The sequence below is a fragment of the Carlito syrichta genome, unplaced genomic scaffold (genome assembly GCF_000164805.1).
Source record: "Carlito syrichta isolate Samal-C Ts95f unplaced genomic scaffold, Tarsius_syrichta-2.0.1 Scaffold296340, whole genome shotgun sequence".
NCBI lineage: Eukaryota > Metazoa > Chordata > Mammalia > Primates > Tarsiidae > Carlito > Carlito syrichta.
The window spans coordinates 37,725-62,919 of record NW_007240436.1 but is presented as its reverse complement, the minus strand read 5'-3'; the positions used below and the strand labels follow the sequence as shown (position 1 = coordinate 62,919).

Sequence of the window (25,195 nt, the reverse complement as noted above, 5' to 3'; positions counted from 1 at the left end):
AAAAAAAAAAAATACTTGTCGAACCCCATTCTCAGAGTATGACTTTCCATTTCTTTTTCCACAAACCATGTGCCCAGTGCTATACACCACTGAGGAGTGAACACAGGAATGCTTCTCTTTCCCATTTCTTTCCTGCCTCCACTTCTGGGGATGGTCTGTATTAGCGATGAGGGGACCCCGAGGATGGCGGCCACAGGAAGGAGAATCATGAGTTGTGGCTTATAAGGTTTCGCCCCTTGTCACCTTAGACTTGTTCAATGTCACTGTCATACACCCCGTGAGTACCGCTTGGTTGCTTCGTAAAGCCACTTCCTGGCTCCTTCTGCTCTGACTCCCCACAACCTTCCCCAAAGCCCCATGAGTTTAGGGCTTGGATTCTGGAGGCAGAAAGACTCAACTCTGAAGCATGGCTCTGCCGTGACTAGCCATGTGACCCTACACGCCCTCAACTTCTTCATCTGCAAAAGGGGGATGACAGCAGCACCTGCCTCAGGTGGTGGGTGTGAGAGTAAGCGGACACTTCAGGCAAGGGGCTCAGTAGCGAGCCTTATACGGGGGCACCCTCCAGGTTCTGCCCCTCCCTCTGATGACATTCCATGGTTACTTTCACCAGCTGATGTCAGTTTAAGCTCAGAGTGTCCGCGGAGTCCTGGAAGTTAGAGAGTCACCCAGCGCACATGGCTCTCCAAATAATCAGGGCATGTGTTCCAGACAGAAGGAAAGGGAGGACCTTCTCCCACCTTGATGACTTCAGGACACCTCTCATGACCCAGACTACAAAGGGGACAACAGCTACCAAGTGAACCCACTGGGCATTTTGGGGAACTGGAGAAAATGGGGCTCTAGCCAGATCCCAGGCCAAAGTTTGTTGTGGCTTTCAGAAAGCTAGGAAACAAAGGAAAGTGAAATAAAACTCATGGGAGCAGGAGCAAGGGGGAGCCTTTTAAAGGCTTCTGTGTGATGCTGATCCCAGCAAGGAATGAAGAGTCCACTGTTCCCCTCGGTAATCACAAGGCAGGCCAAGCGCGGTGGCTCAAGCCTGTAATCCCAGCATTTTGGAAGGCGGAGGTGAGAGGATTGCCTGAGCCCATGGGTTTAAAAACTGGGCAACTTGGCAAGACTTCATCTCTACAATAAATCAAAAAATTAGCCAGGTGTGGTTGTGCACGCCTGTAGTTTTGGCTACTTGGAGGGCTGAGGTAGAAGGATCACCGGAGCCCAGCAAGTCAATGCTGGGGTGGCCGTGAGTGTGCCACTGCACTCCAGCCTGGGTGATGGAGTGAGACTCCAACTCAAAAAAGGAAAAAAAAAAAGACAAGGCAAAGAGTGGTTCTCTCTAAACAGCTCGAGGACAATAAGGGGTCATTAGTGGTTATCACACAAGATTTTCAGTTCACACACAGGTCCAATTGTGTTTTAGACTTTAAATATTAAGCTGTAAAGATAAACCATCATATGTAAAATTATAGCATGGTTTCTTCTATGCACTTGGTTTATTAGTCAACAGCAAATTCATCTTGGAAAAATATATGAACAACATCAAACGGATGCCAATGCTGAGAAATCCGAAGAAAATAGCTCTGGCAGTTGCATGTCTCAGGCAAACTAATCTCCTATTGCTTTGTGCCTCAGTTTCTCCACATGGGGGTCAGGAGATCTTCAAAGCGTGACAAATAATGAACCACCAGGATGCTTACTGAAAACAGGGTCTTGGCAAGTACCCCCCACCATCCCAGCATGCCACCGAAACATGGGCGGTGGGACGCACATTATCCCCAGGGACGAGGTCTTCCCATCCGGCTCCCCATCCCAGAGCCAACCCCGCCTGCTGGGCGAGAGCGGACTGCCTTCCTGGGGGGTTACCTTCACAAACTGCACGTCGCTGAGGATATGCACGGAGTAGTCAGGTGTGTAGAGGTTGTTGCTGCTGCTGAACAGCTGGGTGTTGCTCCCCCCAAAGTCACTGCGCTCCCGGTTCGGAGACTCGGAGCGATTCAACCCGCTGCAGTGGGAAGGGGACCGGTTTACTGCAGACGGTGAGGGAGAAAAGACAAGGAGGGGTGGGTGAGGGAAGAGCAGGATGGAAAGAGGGAGGGAGAGAGTGTTGTTTACTGAGGTCCACACAACTTTCAGGCAGTGGCAGCACTGGGTGGTGAAAATGGGCCTGCCCTTCCCATCAGAGCCCAGAGAGTTGCTGAGCTGCCGTGATGGAGTTTCTTCCTCTGAAAGGCAAACGCTTTCGACAGGAACCCACAGCTCCACCCTGCTCAGGCCACTCCCCACGACCTCTCCCAGTGGGGAACTGGGGCATGTGTCTCCCCGGGACAGACACAGAAGTGGTTCGTGAGGCAGGCATAGTTAACATCATTCAGAAGTAGTCAGGCAGGTCTAATTTAGAACAGGGTAAGCAAACAGACATCTTTCTTATCCGATAATACATGACCTTCACTCAACTGATCAGGCACATCAGACCTGACCACCTTGTGGGTTGGAATATGGAACGACCCGTACAGTAAATCACACAAAAAAATACAGAATTACCCAAAACACAGACATGATATTCTCAGAAAAGCACAAATCTAGTTACACAGCAACTTTCATTATTTGGAAGGTCCTTGTGACCTTGAAAGGCTGAGGAATGGTAATCAAACTCGTGACCTGCAGCCCTCTGCTCTTAGCTCATGGTGTGCTTACTTACCGTTTTGAAAGTACATAAGGCTTCTTGTCAAAGGCAGGCATGTGTCCTTTCTCTTAAGTCACCCACACTTCCTTTGCGCATGTCTTTTTCTTTCTAATAAATTCTTTCCTAAGCTATACTTTGGATTCGCTCTGAAATTCTTTTCTGCAGCAAAGGTGAAGAACCCACAGAACAACATTCTGTGCCCCACCCAGCACCTGTTCACTCCTTTCTTGGCTCTTGTCTTCAGGTTAGGTGCAGGAGGATCCTCAAGTTGGTGCTGTGGGTGTGGTTTGCTATCCCACACCATGAGAACCCCTACCAGGGTGAGGTATTGGACAGCAACTCTATTTAAAAACCTTATTTTGGAAAGGCCAAGGCCTTAGATTTGCTCTCAAAGCCATGTGTCACTGAGCAGACAACAATCCTCACACAGGATTTTTTTTTTTTAGTGGTGACAACTTGGGCCTGCCCAGCATTGGCAGGGCTGCGACAAATAGAGGCTCACTGGGACAAACATAGGCTCACAAACCATAGGGATAAATACTTACTGGTTAGAAGTCACACCAATAAACTGTTAACACAGGTTCTATCCTTGTCCTTGACAAATGCTCATAACAACCCAGAAGGCCAGGTTCAAGTCCTTCGAGTTTTGTGCCAGAACACGGGGCTGCCTGGGGACAGCCAGCCCCGGTCCTAGGACTTCTGCAGCCCTCGTCCCCCAGGGTTGTCTGGATGAAGATTCCAGGACCCTGGATATCTGAAGGATGGACATAGGCTCTGGCTGGACACATTCCTCTGACCCTTCCCGACACCAAAGCCTGTCAATCTGCCCCTGACTTCTGCAGCAGCAGAATGTTAAAAATAAATCCTATTGCGTTAGTATGTTTCACATCTATTTCAGAAATATTTTAGCTCTAGAGGGTATCTGGGAATTCTATCAGGATATGATCATGCAATCTGTGAAGCTAGTCATGGATGTTTTCAAGGATAAGAGGTCATTCTATGCTAGCTAATAGTGACTTCTACAGAAAATTCTAGCTACAAATTTATAGATATGTATATTTTCCTCATTTTCCTCCCTTTACATGATAAAAAAATGCTTGTAAGAAGAAACTAATTTGTATTTATACATTAAAGGATAATTTAGAAGAATGTAGTGTTTTAAGTTAATTAAGTTATAATTCTTGATTGACTCTATCTTGTTTTTCTCAAACTGGATAAATTCAAGTCTACATTAAAATGTCTATATAGGACAGACTAAAGCATATTCATTAGTGATGCAAATAAATATTGCTTATGTTTGGTCTTTTATTCTAAAAATAATTACATACACATGTTTAAAAATCAAATATTAATAGAAGTAAACATTAAATTTCACTTTTCCAACTTCCCACTAAAAAAAGCGAGGGTGAGGGGACAGGAGGCTGTCAGCTGCTCCTAACACAGATCTAACTCAGGGTCTCTAATGGGAAATCAGAGTCTTCACAGCCTCAGGTCTTTGCTCCTTCAGGGCAGAACCTCGGGAATTTAATTCTGTCTCTTGAGATAATGCTGCCATCAATCAGAACATTTGATTAGCATCTATTTGGAGTGAGTCCTGGAGGGTTGATGATCTGTTTAGCTTCTAAGCTGTTGTTGTCTATCAAACCATGTAGCAGAGAGATTAAAATAACAGTAGGTTGAATCCTTTTCTCATTAGAACCCTAGTAATCACCGCCTTGATATCATGATAGAATTAAGAGTCCCACCTCCAGGTTCCCCCTTCTCAGTAAATGTCATCACTTACATTTGGCTCCTAAAACCAGAAACCTGGGTCATTCTCAACTGCTGCTACTACTTCAACCCTGAGTCAAGCCCTGCCACCTCCCTGTGACATAACAAGCCCGTCAGTCCCACTTCTGTATTCATCCAAGTTCAGGTTATGGTCAACCTCACCTGGACCCCAGTATCCCCACTTTTATAATCTGCTTTCACTTCAGCTGCCAGGATCACTTTTCTGTATGTATTTTTTTGCATTGAAGTCTCATTCTTACCACCCAGGCTGGAGTGCAGTGGCACGCTCATGGACACCTGGGCTCAGGCGATCCTTCCGCCTCAGCCTCCCAAGTAGCTGGAACTACAGATGCGTGCCACCACACCCGACTAGTTTTTGTGATTTATTGTAGAGATGAGATCTCACCAAGTTACCCCGGCTGGTCTCGAACCTCCAGGCTCAGGTAATCCTCTCGCCTTGGCCTCCCAAAGTGCTGGGATTACAGACTGAGCCACCACGCCTGGCTGATTTATTTATTTTTGAGTCAGGGTCTCACTCTGTTGCCAAGGCTGGATTGTAGTAGCACGATATTGGCTCACTGAACTCAACCTTTACCTCCTGGGCTCAAGTGATACTCCTGTCTCAGCCTCCCAAGTAGCTAGGACTATAGGTGCATTCCACCATGCCCAGCTAATTTTTTAATTTTCTTTATAGAGAGGAGGTCTTGGTATGTTGCTCAGGCTGGTCTCAAACTCCTGGGCTCAAGCAATCCTTCCTTACCTCAACCTCCCAAAGTGCTGGAATTGTAGGTATGAGCCACCACACCTGGCTGATTTGGGTTTTTTAAATGTGACTCGTGGCCGGGTGTGGCAGCTCACACCTGGAACCAACTTAAATGTCCATCAATGAATGATAGAATAAAGAAAATATGGTATACACACACACACCATGGACCACTACTACCCAGCCATTAAAAAGAATGAATCACGTCTTTGCAGCAACATGGATGGAACTGGAGGCCATGACCCTAAGTGAAATAACTCAGAAACAGAAAGTCAAATACCTGTTCTCATTTAAGTGGGAGCTTAGCACTGGGTACATACAGAGTGGGCTAAGGGTAGAGTAGGAGGGTGGAGGGATAAGATAGAACTTAACGGTACCATGTACACTGTTCGAGTGATGGTACACTAAAAGCCCAGACTTCACCACCATGCAGCATACCCGTGTAACAAAAGTGCACTTGTAACCCCTAAATCTACACAATAAAAAACCACCAAACTGGTGAGCTCTGGCTTGGCTAGACCCATCTGTGGCTGTTTTAGGGTGGAGGCTGGCTAAAAAAACCAAGTTCTTCCCTCCTAGCTGCTTGTTGTGGAGAAAGAGGAGCAGGGCAGTCCTGCAGGAGAGGGCAGAGTCTGGAAAACCACACCTTGCCCTGGTGGGTTTTGACCTCGAGGTGAGAGTGTGTGAGCAGGGATGGCGGCTTCAGGTAGGTTGAGAAATCACAAGTTCCTTTTTTTTTTTTTTTTTTTAAAGAGATGAGGGTCTTGCTGTGTTTCCCAGGCTGGTCTTGAATACCTGGGCTTGGCTGGGTGCAGTGGCTCAAGCCTGTAATCCCAGCACTGTGGGAGGCCAAGGAGAGAGAACTGCCTGAGCCCAGGGGCTCAAGACTAGCCTGGGTAACTTGGTGAGACCTTGTCTCTACAATATATCAAAAAATTAGCCAGGCATGGTAGCCCATGCCTGTAGTTCCAGCTACTTGGAAGGCTGAAGCGGAAGGATCGCCTGAGCCAATCTGGTCGAGGATGTGGTGGCCCTGAGCATGCCCCTGCACTCCAGCCTGGGCAATAGAGTGGGACTCTGACTCAAAAAAAAAAAAAAAAATTCCTGGGCTCAAGCAATCCTCTTGCCTTGGCCTCCCAAAGTGCTGGGATGACAGACATGAGCCACCGTGCCTGGCCATTGACGTTCCTTGAACAACCCTGCTTAGCCTGCCTGGCCATGACCTTCACACGCCCACACTTGATGTTCCACAGTCTCATCTCCTAAGCACAATTTCAAGACACGTTCGGGGAGGACAACAGGAAAACAGCCCCGTCTTATCCGCTCACCTCCTTCCATCAGGAACTTGTCCCAAATCACTTCCACTCCCGGTTGGAAACAGGCAGCAATAACACCCCAGAGCCACCCAGCGCAGAGGTTACCCACAGGGAGTTGCTTGCCACATGCAAGCTACATCACGGTTGTGCTGGGAAGACAAACTTTTTTTTTTTTTTAAGTAAAAACAATACTCTTGAAGGTTTATTCATAAAACCCCAAAGGACTACCAACACCAAACGGCTATTGCTATCTTTCAAAGGTGGGGCCTATAAAACCACTCTTTTTTTTTTTTTTTTTTTGAGTTGGAGTCTCACTCTGTCGCCCAGGCTAGAGGACAGTGGCCGCTCCCAGCCACCGCAGCCTCGACCTGCTGGGCTTGGGCGAGCCTTCCGCCTCAGCCTTCAAAGTAGCTGGAACTACAGGCGTGCAGTACCACGTCCAGCTAATTTTTTGATTTATTGTAGAGATGAGGTCTCACCAAGTTGCCCAGGTGGGTCTCGAACCCACGGGCTCAGGCAATCCACTCACCTCAGCCTCCCAAAGGCACGGGATTACAGGCAGAGCCACCAAGCCCAGCTTAAAACCACTCTTTAAGAGAAAAAAAGAACCCTCATTCCCTATCAAAGCAAGCCCTGACTCATCCACGCATTGTGCAAGACCAACGTTTTCATGTCTGAGTCTGGCATTCCTCCATGGGTGGGATGCTAGTAACTTGGCATTCTGGTAATTGTGCACAACCACTCCGAGGGCTCTGAGCAGGGGAAATGGAAACAGAAATGCTTTTAATAAAAAAGCTGAAGAAATCAGTAACAGACGAGCATCCCAACAGCATGGCAAATGAGTTCAAGTTGTATAATTCCCCTTGGCACAGAGGCACAAATCAGGGGCAAGTGAGAAGAAGTCCAAGGATAGTCCCAGGAGGATAAACAGTGAGAGGGAACATACAGCCAGGACATGCCAGTGGGGGTGGCCAGGCAGCCAACACATTCCTTGCCTGCTCTCACTCTGATGTCGCATCCTCAAGCTGGTTCCGGGGTGCCAAGGGGATGGGGAGCAGGAATTTGTTCTCTAGAGCCCCAGCTCCCTGGAGAAGAGAGGCAGACCTTGCTCCTGTAGCCTCCAAGTGGATGGTCAGCAAGAGATCTCTGTCCTGGTTGGCTACTTGGAGCTCCCGAGGCCAGGTAGAGAAGGCACTGGGGTGGGATTAGGGGTGGGTGGCAGAGGGTGCAGAAAAGGGTTTTACACTGTCCTTGGGGCCGGATGGAATCTCCTGTCACTCATAGATGGGACCTGGGAAATCCACACACAGCTCTAGGACTCTTGCTTCCAGGATGCCTGGGTCCAGGGAGGCTTCACCATGCTATCCTGGAAGCAGGACCAAGAAACAAAACAGCCCCCGACTCTCCTTTTTGTAAGGAAATTTGAGGTACCATGGGCTATCTGTATGTTCTCCAAATGGTTGGGGAGTTTAATGACACAGGTTTAGAAGAGCACAAACTAGGATTATTAAAAGTCATTGTTCTGGAGTCATATTCTACATCCGACAACCAAATGTCAAAAGCCAGCCCTCTGTCAAAGCTACATGTGAACTTGGCAAGTTGGTCTGAGTTAGGATCTCAAATGAACTCACTCATATTACACGGGGCCTCAATGGGTCCCAAATGTTCACAGCACACAAGCCAACCCAAAGGGATATTTCCACTTACCACGTTTTGCAGAGTAAATCGATTATACTTGGGGATGCCTGGTATATTCTAGGAAAAGCCTCTACACCATTGATCTCAGGGCACATTATAAATGGACAATCAAGCACTGAAAATAACCCTTGGTTTCGATGTCTATCTCTGTGCTTCTGTGGATTTGAAAAGACTGTCACGGGCAACTTAAAATGATCTCCGCCACCAAGAAAAGATAGAAGAAATGAATCTGGGGAGAGGGAATGATAACCACTGTGGAGCTGTGTACTTTCAGGGGGCTGATTAGAAGTTTCTTATTTATTTACTTATTTATGAATGTATGCATTTATTTGTTTATTTATGAATGAGACAAGGTCTCACTCTGTCACCCAAGCTGAAGCGCAGTGGTGCAATCACAGTTCATTTTAGCCTCCAATCTCTGGGCTCAGGTGATCCTTTTGCCTTAGCCTCCAGAATGGCTGGGACTACAGGCGTGTACCACCATGCCTGCTTAATTTTTGTATCTTTGTATTTTTTTTGTTTTTTGTTTTTGGTAAAGACAAGGTCTTGTTATATTAGCTAGCCTGGTCTTGAACTCCTGGGCTCAAGCAATTCTCCCACCTTGGGCTTTCAAAGTGCTGGGATTATAGGTATGAGCCACTGTGCTGGCTAGAAGTTTCATTTTTAAATGAAGGCCCCTGTAGAGTTGGCTTATTACACTGCATTTGAGGTAATCCATAAACCACTGTGCTGTCCTTATTTCAAGCTAAGGCTTAAGTAGAAAGAAAATCCCTGTGGATGATGATGGAAGTATTTGGTGCAGGGACCCCTGGCCTCAATCCAGTGTCGGGCACCAGATAGATGCACCCAGTGGCTGCTTTCAAAGTGCCAACACATCACAGCCTCTCGGGGACACAAAGTGCCTATATGCAGAGGTATGGCGAGGTCTCAGGTCCCAGGAGTGCAGCATCTAAGAGACTTGGAGTTCAACCCTGGTCCCACTTCTTGCTTACCACACACTCTCAGAACCCATTTCTTTATCTGTTATTTTCCAGTAACAATTCCTGCCTGTCTTCTAAGGTAGCTGTGGGGGTTAAATAAAACAGTTATTTTAACTTACAGGCCCTATAAATTCTTAGGGTTTATTTTTCCCCTGATATTAGATGGGGTTAAGACTTCATATATACGTAAATTAATGTATCTGGATCAGAAATCAAGTATGGGGCCAGAAAGTGTCCAGAACTTCATTCTAAAAGTCCTAGGTTTCTTGGGCTCCTTCTTTTGGTGAAACAGAACAAAAGCGAGCGGGACAGAGGTGATAGCACAGAAAGAGCACGGAAAAGAGTCAGAGAAGGAACAAGGTACTCCCACCTTCTGTGTGTCTGCCACGACCCCGCAGAGCTAAGCCACGGGTGGGATAAGTTGGCCTCATGCTCCCCTCTTTATCAGTCGGTTTCCCTTGTGGGCGGACCCCATCTCCTGCTGGGCTGGACACTCACAGTCATGGAAAATGGAAGAAGGCTGGAAGGGCTCTCGGGGACACATGGATCAGAAGTCGCAACAGGCCAGGTGTGGTGACTCATGCCTGTTACCCCAACACTTTAAGAGGCTGAGGTGGGAGGAGCCCTTGAGGCCAGGAGTTTAAGCCAACATAGTGAGACCCTGTCTCTAAAAAAAAAAAAAAAAAGTTGCAGCACTTCCTGGGGGTTCTCCGCAGCAGAAGTGAGTTGCTCTAATCTCTTCCTGACACTGGGTTACCATGAAACTTTTCACAATAAATACTGATGACTAGACAGTCTTTCTTTAACTAGAATGCTATAATAGACTAGGTTATCTGGTTAGCTGGAGGCTAATTAAAAAGGAAAATACACCCCTGCTTTGACCCCTTTGGCTGAAAAACACGCACCTTCCCTTTCTACTGATCCGTCATAGCACACCCTTGGCATTCACCAAAAGTCGCTGCATATGAGGGATCGTGGAGGTCTGTGATGTGGGCACTTCTAATTTTGGTGGCATATAGGAGCAGACCATTCAGTTGGTGGAACCAGCCTGGCATCTGACATCGACCGTCCTATCCTATGGTCATCATGGAGGCCCAAGCTCTCACAAAACAGGGAGAGCTTTCTCAGTGGAAAATGGCCATCAAGTGAGAGAAAACACTTCTGTGACATCTGAGAAGCTGGTTAACTTGTCTTGTACAGGTAAACATGGGAACTAGATGACTTTTGATGGGAAAATGTGATTTGGGAGGAAATAGAAGTCAACATAAATACTCCTTGTAGATTTGGGGGCTTGAGGTCTCAGGACACAGCCTTTTTACATGTTGAGGGTTGCTGATTGTGATGCTCACACCTGTAATCCCAGCACTTTGCGAGGCCGAGGCGGAAGGACTACTTGAGCCCAGCAGTTAGAGACTAGCCTGGGCAACATAACAAGATCTTGTCTCCACAAAAACAAAAACAAAAATTTAGCCCCGGGTGGAGGGGCCCAGCTATAGTCTCAGCCACTCAGGAGGCTGAGGCGAAAGGATCACTTGAGCCCAGGATGTCGAGGCTGCAGTGAGCCGAGATCGTGCCATTGCACCCCCACCTGAGTTACAGAGTAAGACCCCGCCTCAAAAAAATGTTGAGGGTCTACCATACAGAGAAACCTTACATGGATTCTTGATGACTGAGGCATACGGTGGAGCCTCGGAATCACTGCCTCAACCAAAGGGCACCGGGATCGAACTGTGGGGCAGTTTAACACATACATTCCTGGCTTGGTCATTACTTGCTCTATGAGCCCAAGAAAACAACCTCCAGAGATGAAAACAACATAAACAGTTAACCGATGGCTCAGATATATCGCACGCACTGCACGCAGTTACTGTATAGCTCTACTGAGAGCAGCTTTGCCAGGTTAAGAAGAAACCCAGTCAACTTGTACTGAATTAACAGGAGAGATTAAGCCTAATGAAACGTTTACATGTAGCATCCTTTGCAGAGAATGTGAGCGTCACACAATTATATTACAAGGAGGATGCAGACACAGACAGCAAGGTGGGAGGAAGACAGGTGGGTAGAGAGCAGGGGATTCCGTTATTTCTTCCCATGTCTCCCCTACTGTCCTCCTCCCTCCACTCTGCAGCTGGACGAATCACGCGGAAGAAGTCGCACGATCCCTCACCCTCACTGTTTTTCCACGTACACACAGATACATCCCTGGGAGGGCAATTCACAGATGATGCCATTGGACTAGCCATGCCCGGGCCGTGGGTACACGAGTGTGTCACTTGCCCAACACATATTGCCTCAGTCACACGAGTGCCCGTGGGAAAGACTGTTCTCATGCAGGACAGTGACAGAGACCAAAGGCTTCTTGCAAACCCACTGGCTCTACGAAGACCCGAGACCCCCATGCATGTTTACCTGGGGAGCCCGCCAGAGAGTCCCCTCTGCTGACGGCGGAGGTACGAGACCCAGAGACGGGCACTAAAGAGTCAGGGTTGTGAGTTGCGGAAGGAAGATAAACACAAAAGGAGAGAGACAAAGAGCAAAGTGGGTGAGAGTTGGATCTGGGAGCTTCACAGCAGCACATTTCTCTGCAAAAAGGAATTGCACTTCTGAAAACACAGTAGTCGCACCCTCTTAAAAAGCTGCTTTCCAGAAACACAGGAAAACAGAATGGGCTTTGCTGAAGGTCTTCTGAAAGGACGTGCAGTAATCTTAGAGGGCCTCAGGGATGGCAGTGACAAGCGCAGGTTGTGCCCCGGTGGGGATCATGGAGGCAGCATTCTCCCAGGCCATTCTGAGCCAGCAACATGCTGGGAGCCCAGGCCGTTCCACCAGGCTGCAGCCCCACCGGCCGTCCCAGCCGCCAGGGCCTTGCCCCACTGGGAGGGCGCCGCACAGGCATTCAGAGGCTTGGAAGGAAAGAACATGCTCCCACCAGGGGCCTCTCTGATCCTGCCTCGGACCCCTATGGGTGCCTTCTGAGGTCACAGTGCCGGTGAGGAACTGTGCACTGCTAGAGGACCAGGACTAAAGGAAGACAATATTTCTAGCAGTTTTAACGTCACTTGATGAATTAAAACATCGTCACTTTGGGCTGAGCACGGCGGTTCTCGCCTGTAGTCCTGGCACTGGGGGAGTCCAAGGCAGGAGGATCACTTGAGTCCACGAGTTTGAGGCTGCAGTGAGCTATGATTCCAGCCCTCACCGCAGCCTGCACGACAGAGCAAGACTCCATCTCAAAACAAACCAACCAACCTCAAAACTGTAAGTCACAGTGACTTCACAGCAAATGACAGTGCTCGGCATCCCCCTCTTTCCACCCCCTCCCTTCCTGCTCTTTTCCAGGGTCTGTAATGGTGCTGCCTATCCCCTGGGGCCGGGGTGGGATGAAGCGTGTAGCAGCAGTCCAGTCCTTTCCCCATCTGGATCCCGATTGAGGGGTGTCTCAGCATGGGACTCTGGCTTCATCTCTCTTATCTGAGCATTCCCAGAGTCCCTTTTCAGGAGTGAAATGAAGCCAGTCTGTGGGGGACAGCACCCTGACAGAGGCAGCCCTGTGCAGTCTTGCTTGTTGTACTAAAATGATTTTATCTAAAATTACCTGCGCATGCGGGGGGTGCGGGGGACTTTATACCTACCTGGTAGTCATTTACTCTGACGTGAGATGTTAATGAATATTTGAATGAATCTTTTTTTTTTTTTTTCAAGTTTGTTTCCATACAAGTGTACATAGTAGTTGAATGAATCTTTAACATTATGAGACACATTGGAGTAAGAAGCCCTATATTCTCAAGAAGAATCATAGAATTAAGTGTATACACTGCCAACTGTTCACATCTACATGTCTCTGTGTGCACCTGTTCCAGGTCCCTGAGATCGGGTAGGCTTCCTCTAGACTGCCAGCCCATCAAGGTTCTGCTGTGTTCCCTGGCGATCAGAAAAAGAAGACAGTGTGGAGTGTATGCCCTTCGATCCCTCCCTCCACCCTACCATGGGAAAACCAGAGGCTTCTGTGTCATCTCAAGTTCAACGCTGAAGTGTATGTAGGTCACAGGGCCAGTATTCCCATAGACTCATCATCTCACTTCTCATCCTAATAAGCTGAGTCAGCTGCAGGCTGGTTCAAGGATGGGGGTGTTTTCCAGGCTAAGACCCTACAGGAGTTAACTACTTGTGGCTCAGTCTTGAGCCCTCCCATGACCTATAGGCCGAGGCTCTTGGCCAGTGAAAGAGGCTGGACGGCTGCACCACACTTCACCCATTACGCAGGGAGGGCTTGGAGGAGGATGTAATATGTTTCCTCATCCCTATTAGCTAATCATATTTCTTTTTCCTTCTGAAGATTTATAAAGCTGCTAAAAAAACACAGGGAGGGGAAGGGCTAGATAATTCTTTTTAGCTAACCAGGAGTGATTGGTATTGAGAGTTTACTCTCATCTCACTGATAAAATCAAAATGCTTTGATAGACTAGAGACTGGAAGGAAGGAAAGGAAGAAGTCAGGTAAAGTCTTCCTTCTGTGTAAGAAAGTTTTGTTTTTTTTTTTTAAAGTAAGAAGGTCATCTAAATTGGATGGGCTGGAGAGTCTTTTTTTTTTTTTTTTTTTTGAGTTGGAGTCTCACTCTGTCACCCAGACTGGAGTGCAGTGGCGACTCCTGGCCACCGCAGCCTCGACCTGCTGGGCTCCGGTGATCCTTCTGCCTCAGCCTTCCGAGCAGCTGGAATTACAGGCACGTGCTACCATGCCCGGCTCGTTTTGATTCATTGTAGAGATGAGGTCTCTAACCCGCGGGCTCAGGCAATCCACTCACCTCAACCTCCCCAGGCGTGGGATTACAGGCTGAGCCACCGAGTCTGGCTTGGAAAGTCTTATATAGGACTTTTTCTTAGACTTTTCACCTCTTTTGGTCTCCTGGGAGAGTCAGAGCAGGACCACATTTCTAGGTAACATATTAGAATTCCAGGAGCAGCTCCTAGCATGACAGACAGTGGAAATCTCCTGGACAGAATGGAGCTTGACTCAGTCCCGCGTCCCTTACCCATCCAGAGTTCTTCCACTGAGTACTGATGCTTCCTTCACCAGCCCTGATTGAGATTTGAGGGTCTTTTTTATTTTCCAGGTCTCCTTCAACTCAAGTTCTGCCACCCCTTTGGTGCGGGTGTGTACTCAGACTCCACTGAAGCCCTCTGCTGGGCAAGGTTGTGAAATTACAGAGAAAATGGTTCTACAACTTCCACACAGAAACTGCAATCTGTATTTCATTGTGCTGGGTGAACTGGCCAGGACACCAGAAAGCATCTAGGCAAGTCATCAACTTGCTGGGTGGTTTGAAGCAAGCCATTTCTTTCATTTCACTTAAATGGTATCTACCTTGCCATGTTCCAGGGACTGTGATATCAAGCTCAGGGGTCCTCTGATAAATTCCAGCGTAACACACAATGTAAAATCTTTTTTATGATGCAGGGAAACACCCCATTTGGCATTGAAGCGGCTGCCGTAAATGCTAACAGCTGAAAGCGATGCAAGACTCAGACCCGTGAATCAAAAGAGATCAAGAGAAGTCATTCTTTCTGGATCACACTGACATCACAGTCAAGGCCATGCCCCTTAGACACGAGTGCGGTGATTCTACACAGCGAAGAGCCAGAAGACACAGCACGAGGAGGGGCAGGGCAGAGCAGCTGGCAGCCCCGTGCCCGCCCGGCCCACAGCATGCACCCCGGCCCGCCGATGCCCCTCCACCCACCGAGAGGGGGAACAGGGAAGGAGAAGCCGATGAGCCACGCACTGCACCAGCCTGGGACACACGGCCCCAGACCTTGCAGTCACTTCTTACTGAGAACAAACCCCACAGGCACAGAGATGGCATTTGAGGGTTTCCCCGTGAAGGCCAGTGGGTGAATGATCACTGCAGAGAAGGGAAGGCTGAGCCTCCACTCAAGCACACATGTCACCGGCCTGCATTTCCTGGCCGGTGGCAGGAGGTGGGGCCTCCACCCCCGACCCCCACCCCCAACCGCTTATTGCTTGCATGTGAGCAGAGAAGCCGCAGAAAACATGCCCCCCACACAGAACCTAAGCCCCCACGGTCTGTGGGTACCTGGCAGAACGTTTTACAAAGAGGCTGCCAGCATTTGTCTTAGCCCCAGCCCAGGCATAAAGTGCTCGGTCCAGGTCCCCAGAGGGGGCTGAGGAGGGATGAGGAAGGGATTTGGATTTGGGAGATACATACGAAAGACGGAGGATCCAGCCAGACTTCCAACCTTCCGCACGTCGCTGTCTAGGGACAGAAGGAGGGGTGAGGTTCAGAGGCATTTCAGAAAACAAAACTTCTTCCAGGAATTGCCCCTCTTCCACTCCACCCCTGGTGCTGATTAACCCTGTAAAAACCAGGCAACCCATGGAAGGGTAGGGAACATGCGTAAAAGGCAAAATAAGCTTGTCTTTCCATACTGAAATATTCTATCTGCCATTCCTAGCACTCCATCAGGTGACCGCTTTTCTTTTTTTCAGTGTAATACTCTTCTCACTTATTAAAGCAAAGACTAACAGAATAGAAAGTGATTATTATATGCATTTCGCAGAGGAAGAAATGTAAGCCAAGGCTTGTTCAGGGTTGCAGGAGTCAAAAGAGCAATCAAAAGAGGCTGGGTGTGGTGGCTCATGCCTGTAATCCAAGCATTTTGGGTGGCCAAGTGGGAGGATTGCTTGAGCCCAGGAGTTTGAGACCTGCCTGGACAACATAGTGGGGCCTTGTCTCTACAAAAACAAAACAAAATAAAAATGCTAACAACAAAAATTGTTGATTTGCGTGCCTGTGACCCAGCTACTTGGGAGGCTCAGGCAGAAGGATTGCCTGAATCCAGGAGATAGAGGCTGCAGTCAGTCCTGATTATGCCACTGCACTCCTAGGTGACAGGACGGGAGGGAGGGAGGGAGGGAGGGAGGAAGGAAAGAAGGAAGGAAGGAAGGAAGGAAGGAAGGAAAGAGTGAAGAGAGGGAAGCAAGAGGAAGTGAGAGGAACCACAGGCAAACAGGTGGGAACTCAAAAGAGGAGTCAAGACTTGAGCCCATGTGCTTTTTCTACCATGTCCCATTGCTTCCCCAGTAAGCAAATGGAAACTAGAATACCTGAACACGCAGTGGTCATGATGGCTGGGACACCGTAGTAGGTGAAGGCTCCATTCTCAAAGCGAAGGCCTTCCTTCCCCACCTCTACCTCCACTTTCCCCTGGAAGAAAGAAGAAGCCACTGAGAACATGCAGGCACATCTGGGGCTGTTAGAGACTAGACCCTAGGCATTTCTGCTTGGATGACAAAGGGACTCATGATCATATCACAGGGGAAGGTTCATCCTGTCCAGATTTATGTCTTCTGCCTCCAATCTTTTTTTATTACTATTTAGATTCGGGGGTCCACGTGCAGGCTTGTTTTGTGGGTATATGGCGTGATGGTGAGGTCTGGGTGCCTCCTGAACTCATCACCCAAATAATGAGCATGGTAGCCAAGGGGTAGTTTTTCCACCCTTGTCCCTCTCCCTCCCCTCCACTTTAGAGTCACCCATGTCTGTGTTCCCATCTTTATGTCCATGTATACTCAGTGTGTGGCTCCCACTTAAAGTGAGGACAAGCGGTATTTGATTTTTGGTTTTCATTCACTTAGAATGATGGCCTCCAGTTATATCCATGTTGCTGCAAAAGGCATGACTTCATTCTATTTTTTTTTTTTTTTGGCTGCACAGTATTCCACGCCTCCAACTGTGGTAGCTCTTTGCAGAAAATTCACTGCTTGATTATTCATGAGTAGCACTCAGTCATGAATAGTCAGACTGCAACGGCTTTCCCTGATGCAGGTCCAAGCACCAGTCAAGCCAGGGCCCCAGAAACTACCCCACTGGTGTAGACTGAGATGAGACCAGGTCTAAGTTGGGTGGAGATCAAGTCTAATTCCATGTGTAGCTTGTGTAATTCATCATTAGTAAACATGAGAGCCAATATGTGGTGTCCTGTGTGTGTGTACAGACCTGATTCTGTGTTTTGTGCACGGCATGGGATCTCGCACAATTGGCCCCACAGCTCCATGAGGCCCATTCCATGTTTACTCCCAGGTTAGAGATGAAGTGATTCTGGGGCTCAGAGGGGTTAAAGAACTTGGTCGAGGTTAGTTAGGAAATGGCAATGATGGCATGTTAAAACCTGATCTTTCCCAGTTCTGAGCCTGCACATTTTATTCCCTCCACATTTTATTTGAAAACTGTCAAATTTATACTAAGCATAAGACTGTAGACTATGTGTTCATTATGTCATATAGTAATTGTGACAGAGCCCTTGTCCGTTTTTAACGGTGAAGCATGGGACTCCATTTTTGGAGAAAAGAGGCCATTTTATCGAGACCATTTGGGAGGATATGTGGAGGCAAATTGTAGCATCAGCGCAGAGAGGCTGGATGTGGACCGTAACACAGAGAGGCTATTTCTAAGCTAATGTGAGCTTAACCAAAGTTTTAAAACAATCTCTGCATGTAGGGCTCATAGATCTGTTGAGAAGAGACAGAGAATGAGTGACAGAGGTAATGGTGGAGCCAGGACAGGGCACCATGGCATGACAAGCTGCAACCGCACCTGACACTTGTAAGACAGGCCTCGCTTGGGCGCCCAGGGTGGAAGGTGATTATATTTGTGAAAGCATGCTGCACTACCTTCACACGGTCATTTTTGCCCCTTCCTGTGTCCTGGTCCTCTTAAGGGGGAGAAGATTCTAGGGACTGCAAAGGCTGAAAAGCAGCCGAGAGAAGCACGGCCGCTCCTCTCCACTGTGGAGACGCCCTCGTTCTGCTCTTACAGGCTCCTCGACTTTCCTACTCACCTGCAGAAGCAGCACAAAGTAGTCCACAGGGCGGTTGCGCTGGTAGAGGTAGTGTTCTGGGGCTTTCTTGTTCTTCTCGTCAAACTTCAGCTCCTGGATCACGTGGGGATGCTTCAGGAGTCGGAGGAGGATCTTCTCCGAAAGGTACAGAGACTTAAAGGGCTCTACTTCTAGGGGAGGGTGGAGGGCAGGGAGGCATCAGCACCTGCCGCGTCCCACCTGCCCATCCCTGCAGCAGCATCTGGGAGGAGTCAGCGTGGCTACAACCAGGGCTAGAACCACCCCATTCACGCGCCTAGCACCAGGCTGACAGGGCTCCCGCGGTTCCTTCACGGTGCGGATATGACCCCCAAGGTGTGTCTCAGAATGGCTGGGCTCAGTGGCTCAGCCTGTAAACCCAACACTTTGGGAGGCCGAGGCAAGTGGATTACTTGAGCCCGTGGGTTCGAGGCTAGCTTGGGCAACTTGGCAAGACCTTGTCTCTACAATAAATTTTTTTAAAAAAATTATCTGGGAGTGGTAATGTGCGCCTGTAGTTCCAGCTTCTTGAAAGACTGAGGCAGAAGGATTGCCGGAGCCCAGCAGGTTGATGCTGGGGTGGCCGTGAGTGTGCCACTGCCTTCTAGCCAGGGCAATGGAGTGAGATACCAACTCAAAAAAAAGAAAAAAAAAAGAGATACATCTCAGGGCCTTCCCCATGCCCTCTGGGGATGCGTGTCCCTACACTGGCATCTCAGGAGAAACAGGTTACCATTTTGGAAATGTCAGTTTTGTTAATAATTTTCTTTGGGATTTTCTTTAAAGTTGGACATATATAACTAAGCCATGTGAACGGAGTCTTTAATGCTATAATCGAATGAAATACAGAGAATTTAATCTGGCTTATCTGTATGACATTTATCTGCAGAATGAAATGAAATCCCAAGTTAATAGAGACAGGTAATTATTTCTAATAAGTTGTCAGTAATGTGAAGCATAATTGTATCACAGATACATATGAACAGATATTATATAGTTCTATTACATTAAATAGATACAGCTGTTTTGCTCTGGGAAATCAGACAGCCAGTGGTTAAAAGAAATTTGTATTGAGAATGAGATAATATGTTGAAAATTCTACCTTAAAGAAGCTCCAACTAAAAATTTTCTACGTCTTAGCCCCTGGCTCAGTGCTGGCATTCATTATCTCTTCAGTAAATATAATTTTAATTAACTAAATGTTGAACTTGGTGATAGACATGTTCATTCTGGGTCAGCTCATTAATAAGGCATGGAATATCAGAGGGTTCAATGACACACCTGACCTTCGTCACAAGGAGTTCATCTTTGGATTCTCTTGCCTTTTTTCTTTTCTTCTAAAGACTCTAAGATTGGCCAGGCAAGGTAGCTCAAGCCTGCAAATTCCAGCACTTTGTGAGGCCGAGGTGAGGGAATTGCCTGAGTCCACGGATTCAAGAACAGCCTGGGCAACTTGGTGAGACTTTATCTTTACACTAAGTCAAAAAATTAGCTGGGTGTGATAGCGCGTGCCTGTAGTTCCGGCTACTTGGAAGGCTGAGGTGGAAGGATCGCCTGGGACCAGCAGGTCAGAACTGGGGTGGCCGTGAGTGTGCCACTGCACTCCAGCCTGGGAGACGGAGTGAGACTCCAACTCAAAAAGTAAAAAAATAAAAAATAAAGACTCCAGGATCCACAATCTACTTCTATATCTTAAGAATTCCTAGCTCACAGGCCTACTCGGCCCCTGAAGGGTACTGGACCCAGGAGTCTTGTTGCTGGGTAGGACAAGGTCTTTCCCTCCCAGACACATATTCTGGGGCACCCAAACTCTCACAGGACGGAGGACAGCTTCAGGCCTCAGCCAGTGAGTAACTACAAAAAGGAAAATGCCGCGCGGTGGCTTCTGTGGCTCCTCTCTTGAGTAGAAGAATTGGGTTGTACTCACTTATTCCCCGGAGCTCAACATGACAGCGGGTGGCATCTGTTACCCTATCTGAGGCACCCTCCCTCCTAGAAGAGTAGTCTCAGACTCAGTCCTGGGTACACATTGGAATCCGATTGGAAGGTACTGACAAGGATTGGTGCCCATCCCACCTTGGAGTTTCTGCTTCAGCTGCTCTGGGGTGGGCAGAGTCCTACCTGTGGCCATGAAGCGGTGTGTAGCCAGCAGAAGCTGTGGCGAGATCTTCACCCGCATCTCCGTGTCGGAAAGCTTAAACAAGGAGAAGTCATGGCGCTTCCTCTCCCGGTGCGGGACCCTCTGCTTTTTCCGATTGTCGGCTACAGGGTCACAGGGGACAGAGTGCAGCTATCTCAGAATCCCTGTGGGTCTTTGGAGGTTTTCCCAGAGTCATAGGGGACAGACAGATCCTTTGGGACCACGCATTTCTGCAGTGCCAACTCTAGGTGACATCTCAACATTTCTTTCCCAGGGAGTAGAAGGGTCTTGGTGAGTACAGAGGGAGGACACCACGCTCTTCTCTGTGTAAGTAACACTTAGGTGGTGTTTAGGGAGAAGGGGGAAGCTGGCTCGGATGCCCCAGTCCCAGGTTCTGGGGCTGGCTCCCTACTTACAAGCTGTGCAACCTCTCTGAGCATCAGAGTTTTTGTTTGTCTTAATCGTACACGGATGCTCATAATATTTCAGAACAGCCCCTCTATTTGTCTTGTGCAGTTAGCACAAGACTCCAACAGGAAAATACCTGTGATTTTGCCTTTATAAAGGCCTGCAAACACGAGGGACGTGTGTTCTTAGCATCAGGAGGGCAGGGGGTGGGGTGGGGGATGGCCAGGGAGTTTCTGCTTCTGTCCCCCTCCTTTCCCTAGAACTGGCTTGGCCTGGTCTCCTGCTGCTGATTTAAGCCACGCCCTGACTGGTGCCTGAGGCATGCCACCATGGTGAGGAGGGTGGTCACCACCTCTTACCTCTCACAGTGCTCCTGCTTCAGCCCCAGGTCCTCCATGGGAGACAATCAGGAAAAATACAAGGAGGAGAGAAGGGAAGAAACAGGCAGGGACCTATATTGTTAGGGGGAACCGCTCTAAAGGTGGGTAATCAGCCGGGCTCGGTGGCTCAGCCTGTAATCCTGCGCTCTGGGAAGCTGAGGTGAGTGGATTGCCTGAGCCCATGGGTTCGAGACCCGCCTGGGCAACTTGGGGAGACCACATCTCTACAACAAATCAAAAATCAGCCGGGCATGGTAGCGTGCACGCCTGTAGTTCCAGCTACTCGGAAGGCTGAGGTGGAAGGATTGCTGGAGCCCAGCAGGTCGAGGCTGCGGTGGCCAGGAGCGGCCATTGCACTCCAGTCTGGGCGACGGAGTGAGATTCCAACTCGGAAAAAAATAAAAAATAAAAAATAAAGGCAGGTAATCCAGGCAGGGTCTGAAACCGACCCCTCCCCCCAAAAAAGCCTATATATTGGGCACATGGTTATTGGTTGAGGAAATTTGCTTTTTCCAACTTATTTTTTTTTCACCTATTTTTTTAAGCTTGTCTTAAATATATATACCCATACGTATTTTTTTGGGGGGGCGGTGTGTTTCCTTCGGTCATTTCTCTTTTGCTTTCCCTGAGTTTTGAGTGAAACATTGAAACTGCCAGCCTATCCTACCTGTACTAAGGGAAACTGGAAGAGGGGTCTGGGTTTTCTCCAAACTTGGCCTGGAAAAAACAGGGCTGACAGGGCCAACTGAATGGATACAGTGAGACTTGAAGGGACTAAACCACCAGGCAGAAAAATTGGGCCTCAGAATCTTCTCCCTCTCCTACTAGAGCCTCTTATTCCAGAGCTTTTGGGTTTCTTTCTAAAAGGGAGAAAGTGCCCGCCCTAGCACAACAATTCTGCAGCCTGCTCTGACCCTGGGCCTTCGTGTCACCTGGTCCTGCTTTGACATTCTTTCTGCTCAGGTTTAACCAGGAGTCGGGATCACGGAAGAAGTCAGCGTCATGTAAGAAGAAACACAGCAAGCCTGTCATCCTAGCACTTTGGGAGGCCATGGTGAGAGGACTGCCTGAGCCCGTAGGTTCGGGACCAGTCTGGGTAACTTGGCCAGACCTCATCTCTACAATAAATCAAAAAATTAGCCAGGCGTGGCAGTGCATGCCTGTAGTTCCAGCTACTTAGAAGACTGAGGCGAAGGGTCGCCTGAGCCTAGCAGGTTGAGGCTGCAATGGATGTGAGCGTGCTACTGCATGCACCTGGGCGAGACTCCAACAAAAAAAAAAGAGGAAGCAGAAACACAGTACTCCTGGCTCCTTGGCTCCTTAGCCGTCTCACAGCTCTTAAGGAATCACACAGGCATGATGAAAAGGGTAGACAAGAGCCTAACCCTCTCCTTAGAAAGAGGATCACTCAGCAAGACAGCAGCAACTCCAGGCTAGGGCCCAGCTCTTTGGCTCTCACCCCCCCTCAGAATGCCACTTCACATTTCATTATTGGAGTCATTCCTCTGAGCTCCTGCTTTATTGCTTTATTTTAATAGGGGGGCCTTTTTGCATTCAGGTTGTTCAAACACATCTTGGAGGAGCTGACTCATGTAGATTTATCAGCCACTAACACCTTAGTGTGAATGTCTTCACCAGTTTATCTACTGAGACACCTGGGGGTTTAAAGTAAGAGTGGCTGGGGGGGGCAGTAGGGGGGAGGGGGAGGCAGAGGACATTCTGAGCTCAGTCCTTGTTTGAAGAAGACCCCAGCACATAGTGACACCAGGTTCTCGGAGGGAGGTGCAATGACACTCTTGCTAGTGTCTGTCAAGGCCTGGCCTCCTTTTGGGGTTTGAGCTCTTCTCAGCCCAAAGAGAGGATGCTCTTTCAGCACTGCACGCTGCCACACCACATGAAAGCTCTTTCTACCCAGAGCCAGTTTCTGAAGGGCTTCTTCTACCCCGGCCCCCCATGGGAGATAATTAGGAAAAATAGAGGGAAGGGCCAGACACGGTGGCTCATGCCTATATATAATCCCAGCACTTTGGGAGGCTGAAGGGAGAGGACTGCCTGAGCCCACGGGTTCAAGACCAGCCTGGGAAACTTGACAAGACCTCATCTCTACAATAAATCAAAAAATTAGCCAGGTGTGGTGGCACGTGCCTGTAGTTCCAGCTACTTGGAAGGCTGAGGCAGAAGGATCGCCTGAGCCCAGCAGGTTGAGGCTGCGGAGGCTGTGAGCGTGCCGCTGCACTCCATCCTGGGCCACAGAGTGAGACGCTGACTCAAAAAATAAAAAATAAAATAAAATAAAAATACAGGGAAGAAGAGAAGAGAAGAAGAAAGAATGGACCTTTGATCCCTAAAGGCAGGTTCTCCAGGAGAGCCTCAGCATCTGAAGTGCCCTATCTGAGGGGAAAGGGGATGGCCGCCCAAGAGAAGGAATGCTGAGGAGGAGATCCTTCCTGGCTGGGGTCTCCATGGACTTGGATCACACTTCCATCCTGGAGATGGAGCATGCCTTTGCAATGTCTGCAAGCAAGCTTTGATAAGGTCCAGTAACCCAAAGCATAAAGGAGTCTAGATGGTTCATGAAGGGACTGGGTAGGAGGGTGAGGGGACCAGAAAGAAACGGGCAGAAACCCAGGCAGCAAGTGCTTTGTCTAGGGTGGTGTGGGGAGAACAAGAACCCCAAAGTGGTGGGCTTAAAGGCATAAGAGGGCAGGGCAGGGTCTCAGAAGGGATATTTACATTTTTGGCGCAGGCGGTGGGTGGGCAGTGACAGTCTCCACTACCCACTGATGCTCTGGTGTGAGTGAAACCCCCCACAGGGTGCTGGGGTCTGCGTCTAGGTGGACGAAGAGGCAGAACCAGAACAACCGGGCAGAGAGGCCCCTGGCACCATCCTGGGCACACTTTGTTTCTTTTTTTCCCTTTTCCATCCAAGGCAGGGAGGTCTCCTTTTCCTACTCTTGGCTCAGTTCCTGAAGCTTCCCTCCTGACAAACAGTTAGCATGTTCCCAGTGACTCAGGAGTAATTCCAGCCAGGGTATCCTGCCACGCCAGCACCTGGCATAGGTGGCTGGCACACCTCAGAGCACAGGGCTTGCCCGGACACCCTTTTACGCTCTATGTCAAACTGAGTTGCACCTGAGAGTCTTGGAGGAAAGGAAATGACCTTGGGAATTCAATCAAGGCCAGGCACTTACTGTAGAGGTCAGTTTCATCCAGGATCTCGGACTTGATGATTTCCTCTATGATGTCCTCCAGCGTGACAATGCCCATCACCTCATAGAAAGGGTCCCCTTCCCCTTCATTATTCACCCGCTGGACAATGGCCAGGTGAGATTTTCCTGGAGAGCAAACAAAATCATAGTTGCATATCTAGTTCCAGAGCTCTTTCCTTGGGAAGACATGATACAAAGTTGCTGTCTGACCAATCTCAGGGTGGAACTCCTCCCAGAACCACCTTAAAATATGAAGTCTGTTTATGTGTAACTCATCTAAATGCAGACCTTATACTTTTTAGGTCTCTGTTTCTATTTAAGGAAGTTACCTAATAGACTCAAAGCCAGTTAACTTTTTTCTTTTAACTTTCACATATTAGCAGTATATATCAACTAAGGAGGCTGAATAATCTAATTGAAAGAGCAAGAATTTAGAATCAGAAGAATCGGGTAAGAATTTAGAATCAGCCCAGGCACGGTGGCTCACGCCTATAATCCCAGCACTTTGGAGACAGAAGTGAGAGGATTACCTGAGCCCACGGGTTCAAGACCAGCCTGGGAAACTTGGCAAGACCTCATCTCTACAATAAATCAAAAAATTAGCCAGGTGTGGTGGCACGTACCTGTGGTTCCAACTACTTGGAAGGCTGAGGTGGAAGGATCGTCTGAGCCCAGGAGGTCAAGGCTGCGGTGGCTGTGAGCATGCCACTGCACTCCAGTCTGGGCGTCAGAGTGAGACTCCAACTCAAAAAAAAAAGAAGTCATTTTCCTCCCCTAAAGCTCCTCTTTTCCCTAACTCCCAGTTACTATCCCTTGACAAATCATGTAGTCTCCACTGAATTGTACTCTCTAGTAGGGAATGATACCAATGTGGTGATTTAAAACATGGCCCCAAATTCTTTGATATGCCTCCCATGGAGATGTGTGGCCTATACCTCTCACCCTTGGGTCTGGGGGCAGGGCATGTGACTG

At 48.6% G+C, this 25,195-nt stretch overlaps 1 protein-coding gene across 4 annotated transcripts in view; it reads right to left on the bottom strand.

Annotated features, from left to right (window-relative positions):
- CNNM1 (cyclin and CBS domain divalent metal cation transport mediator 1) overlaps positions 1-25,195 on the bottom strand; it is a 66,365-nt gene that overhangs the window by 16,059 nt on the left and 25,111 nt on the right. For 3 of the 4 annotated variants that reach the window (XR_002481773.1, XM_008054546.1, XM_008054547.2), the window contains exons 2-8: positions 24,206-24,349; positions 20,208-20,348; positions 18,069-18,238; positions 16,336-16,435; positions 15,437-15,484; positions 11,620-11,682; positions 1,864-2,027 (exon numbers count right to left, since the gene is read on the bottom strand). Coding sequence is in view for 3 of the 4 variants with exons in the window: in XM_008054546.1 (XP_008052737.1) it covers positions 1,864-2,027; positions 11,620-11,682; positions 15,437-15,484; positions 16,336-16,435; positions 18,069-18,238; positions 20,208-20,348; positions 24,206-24,349 (830 nt within the window). In the remaining variant the exon portion in view is untranslated. The remainder of the gene's footprint in view (positions 1-1,863; positions 2,028-11,619; positions 11,683-15,436; positions 15,485-16,335; positions 16,436-18,068; positions 18,239-20,207; positions 20,349-24,205; positions 24,350-25,195) is intronic. The other variant, XM_008054548.1, reaches the window with a different exon arrangement.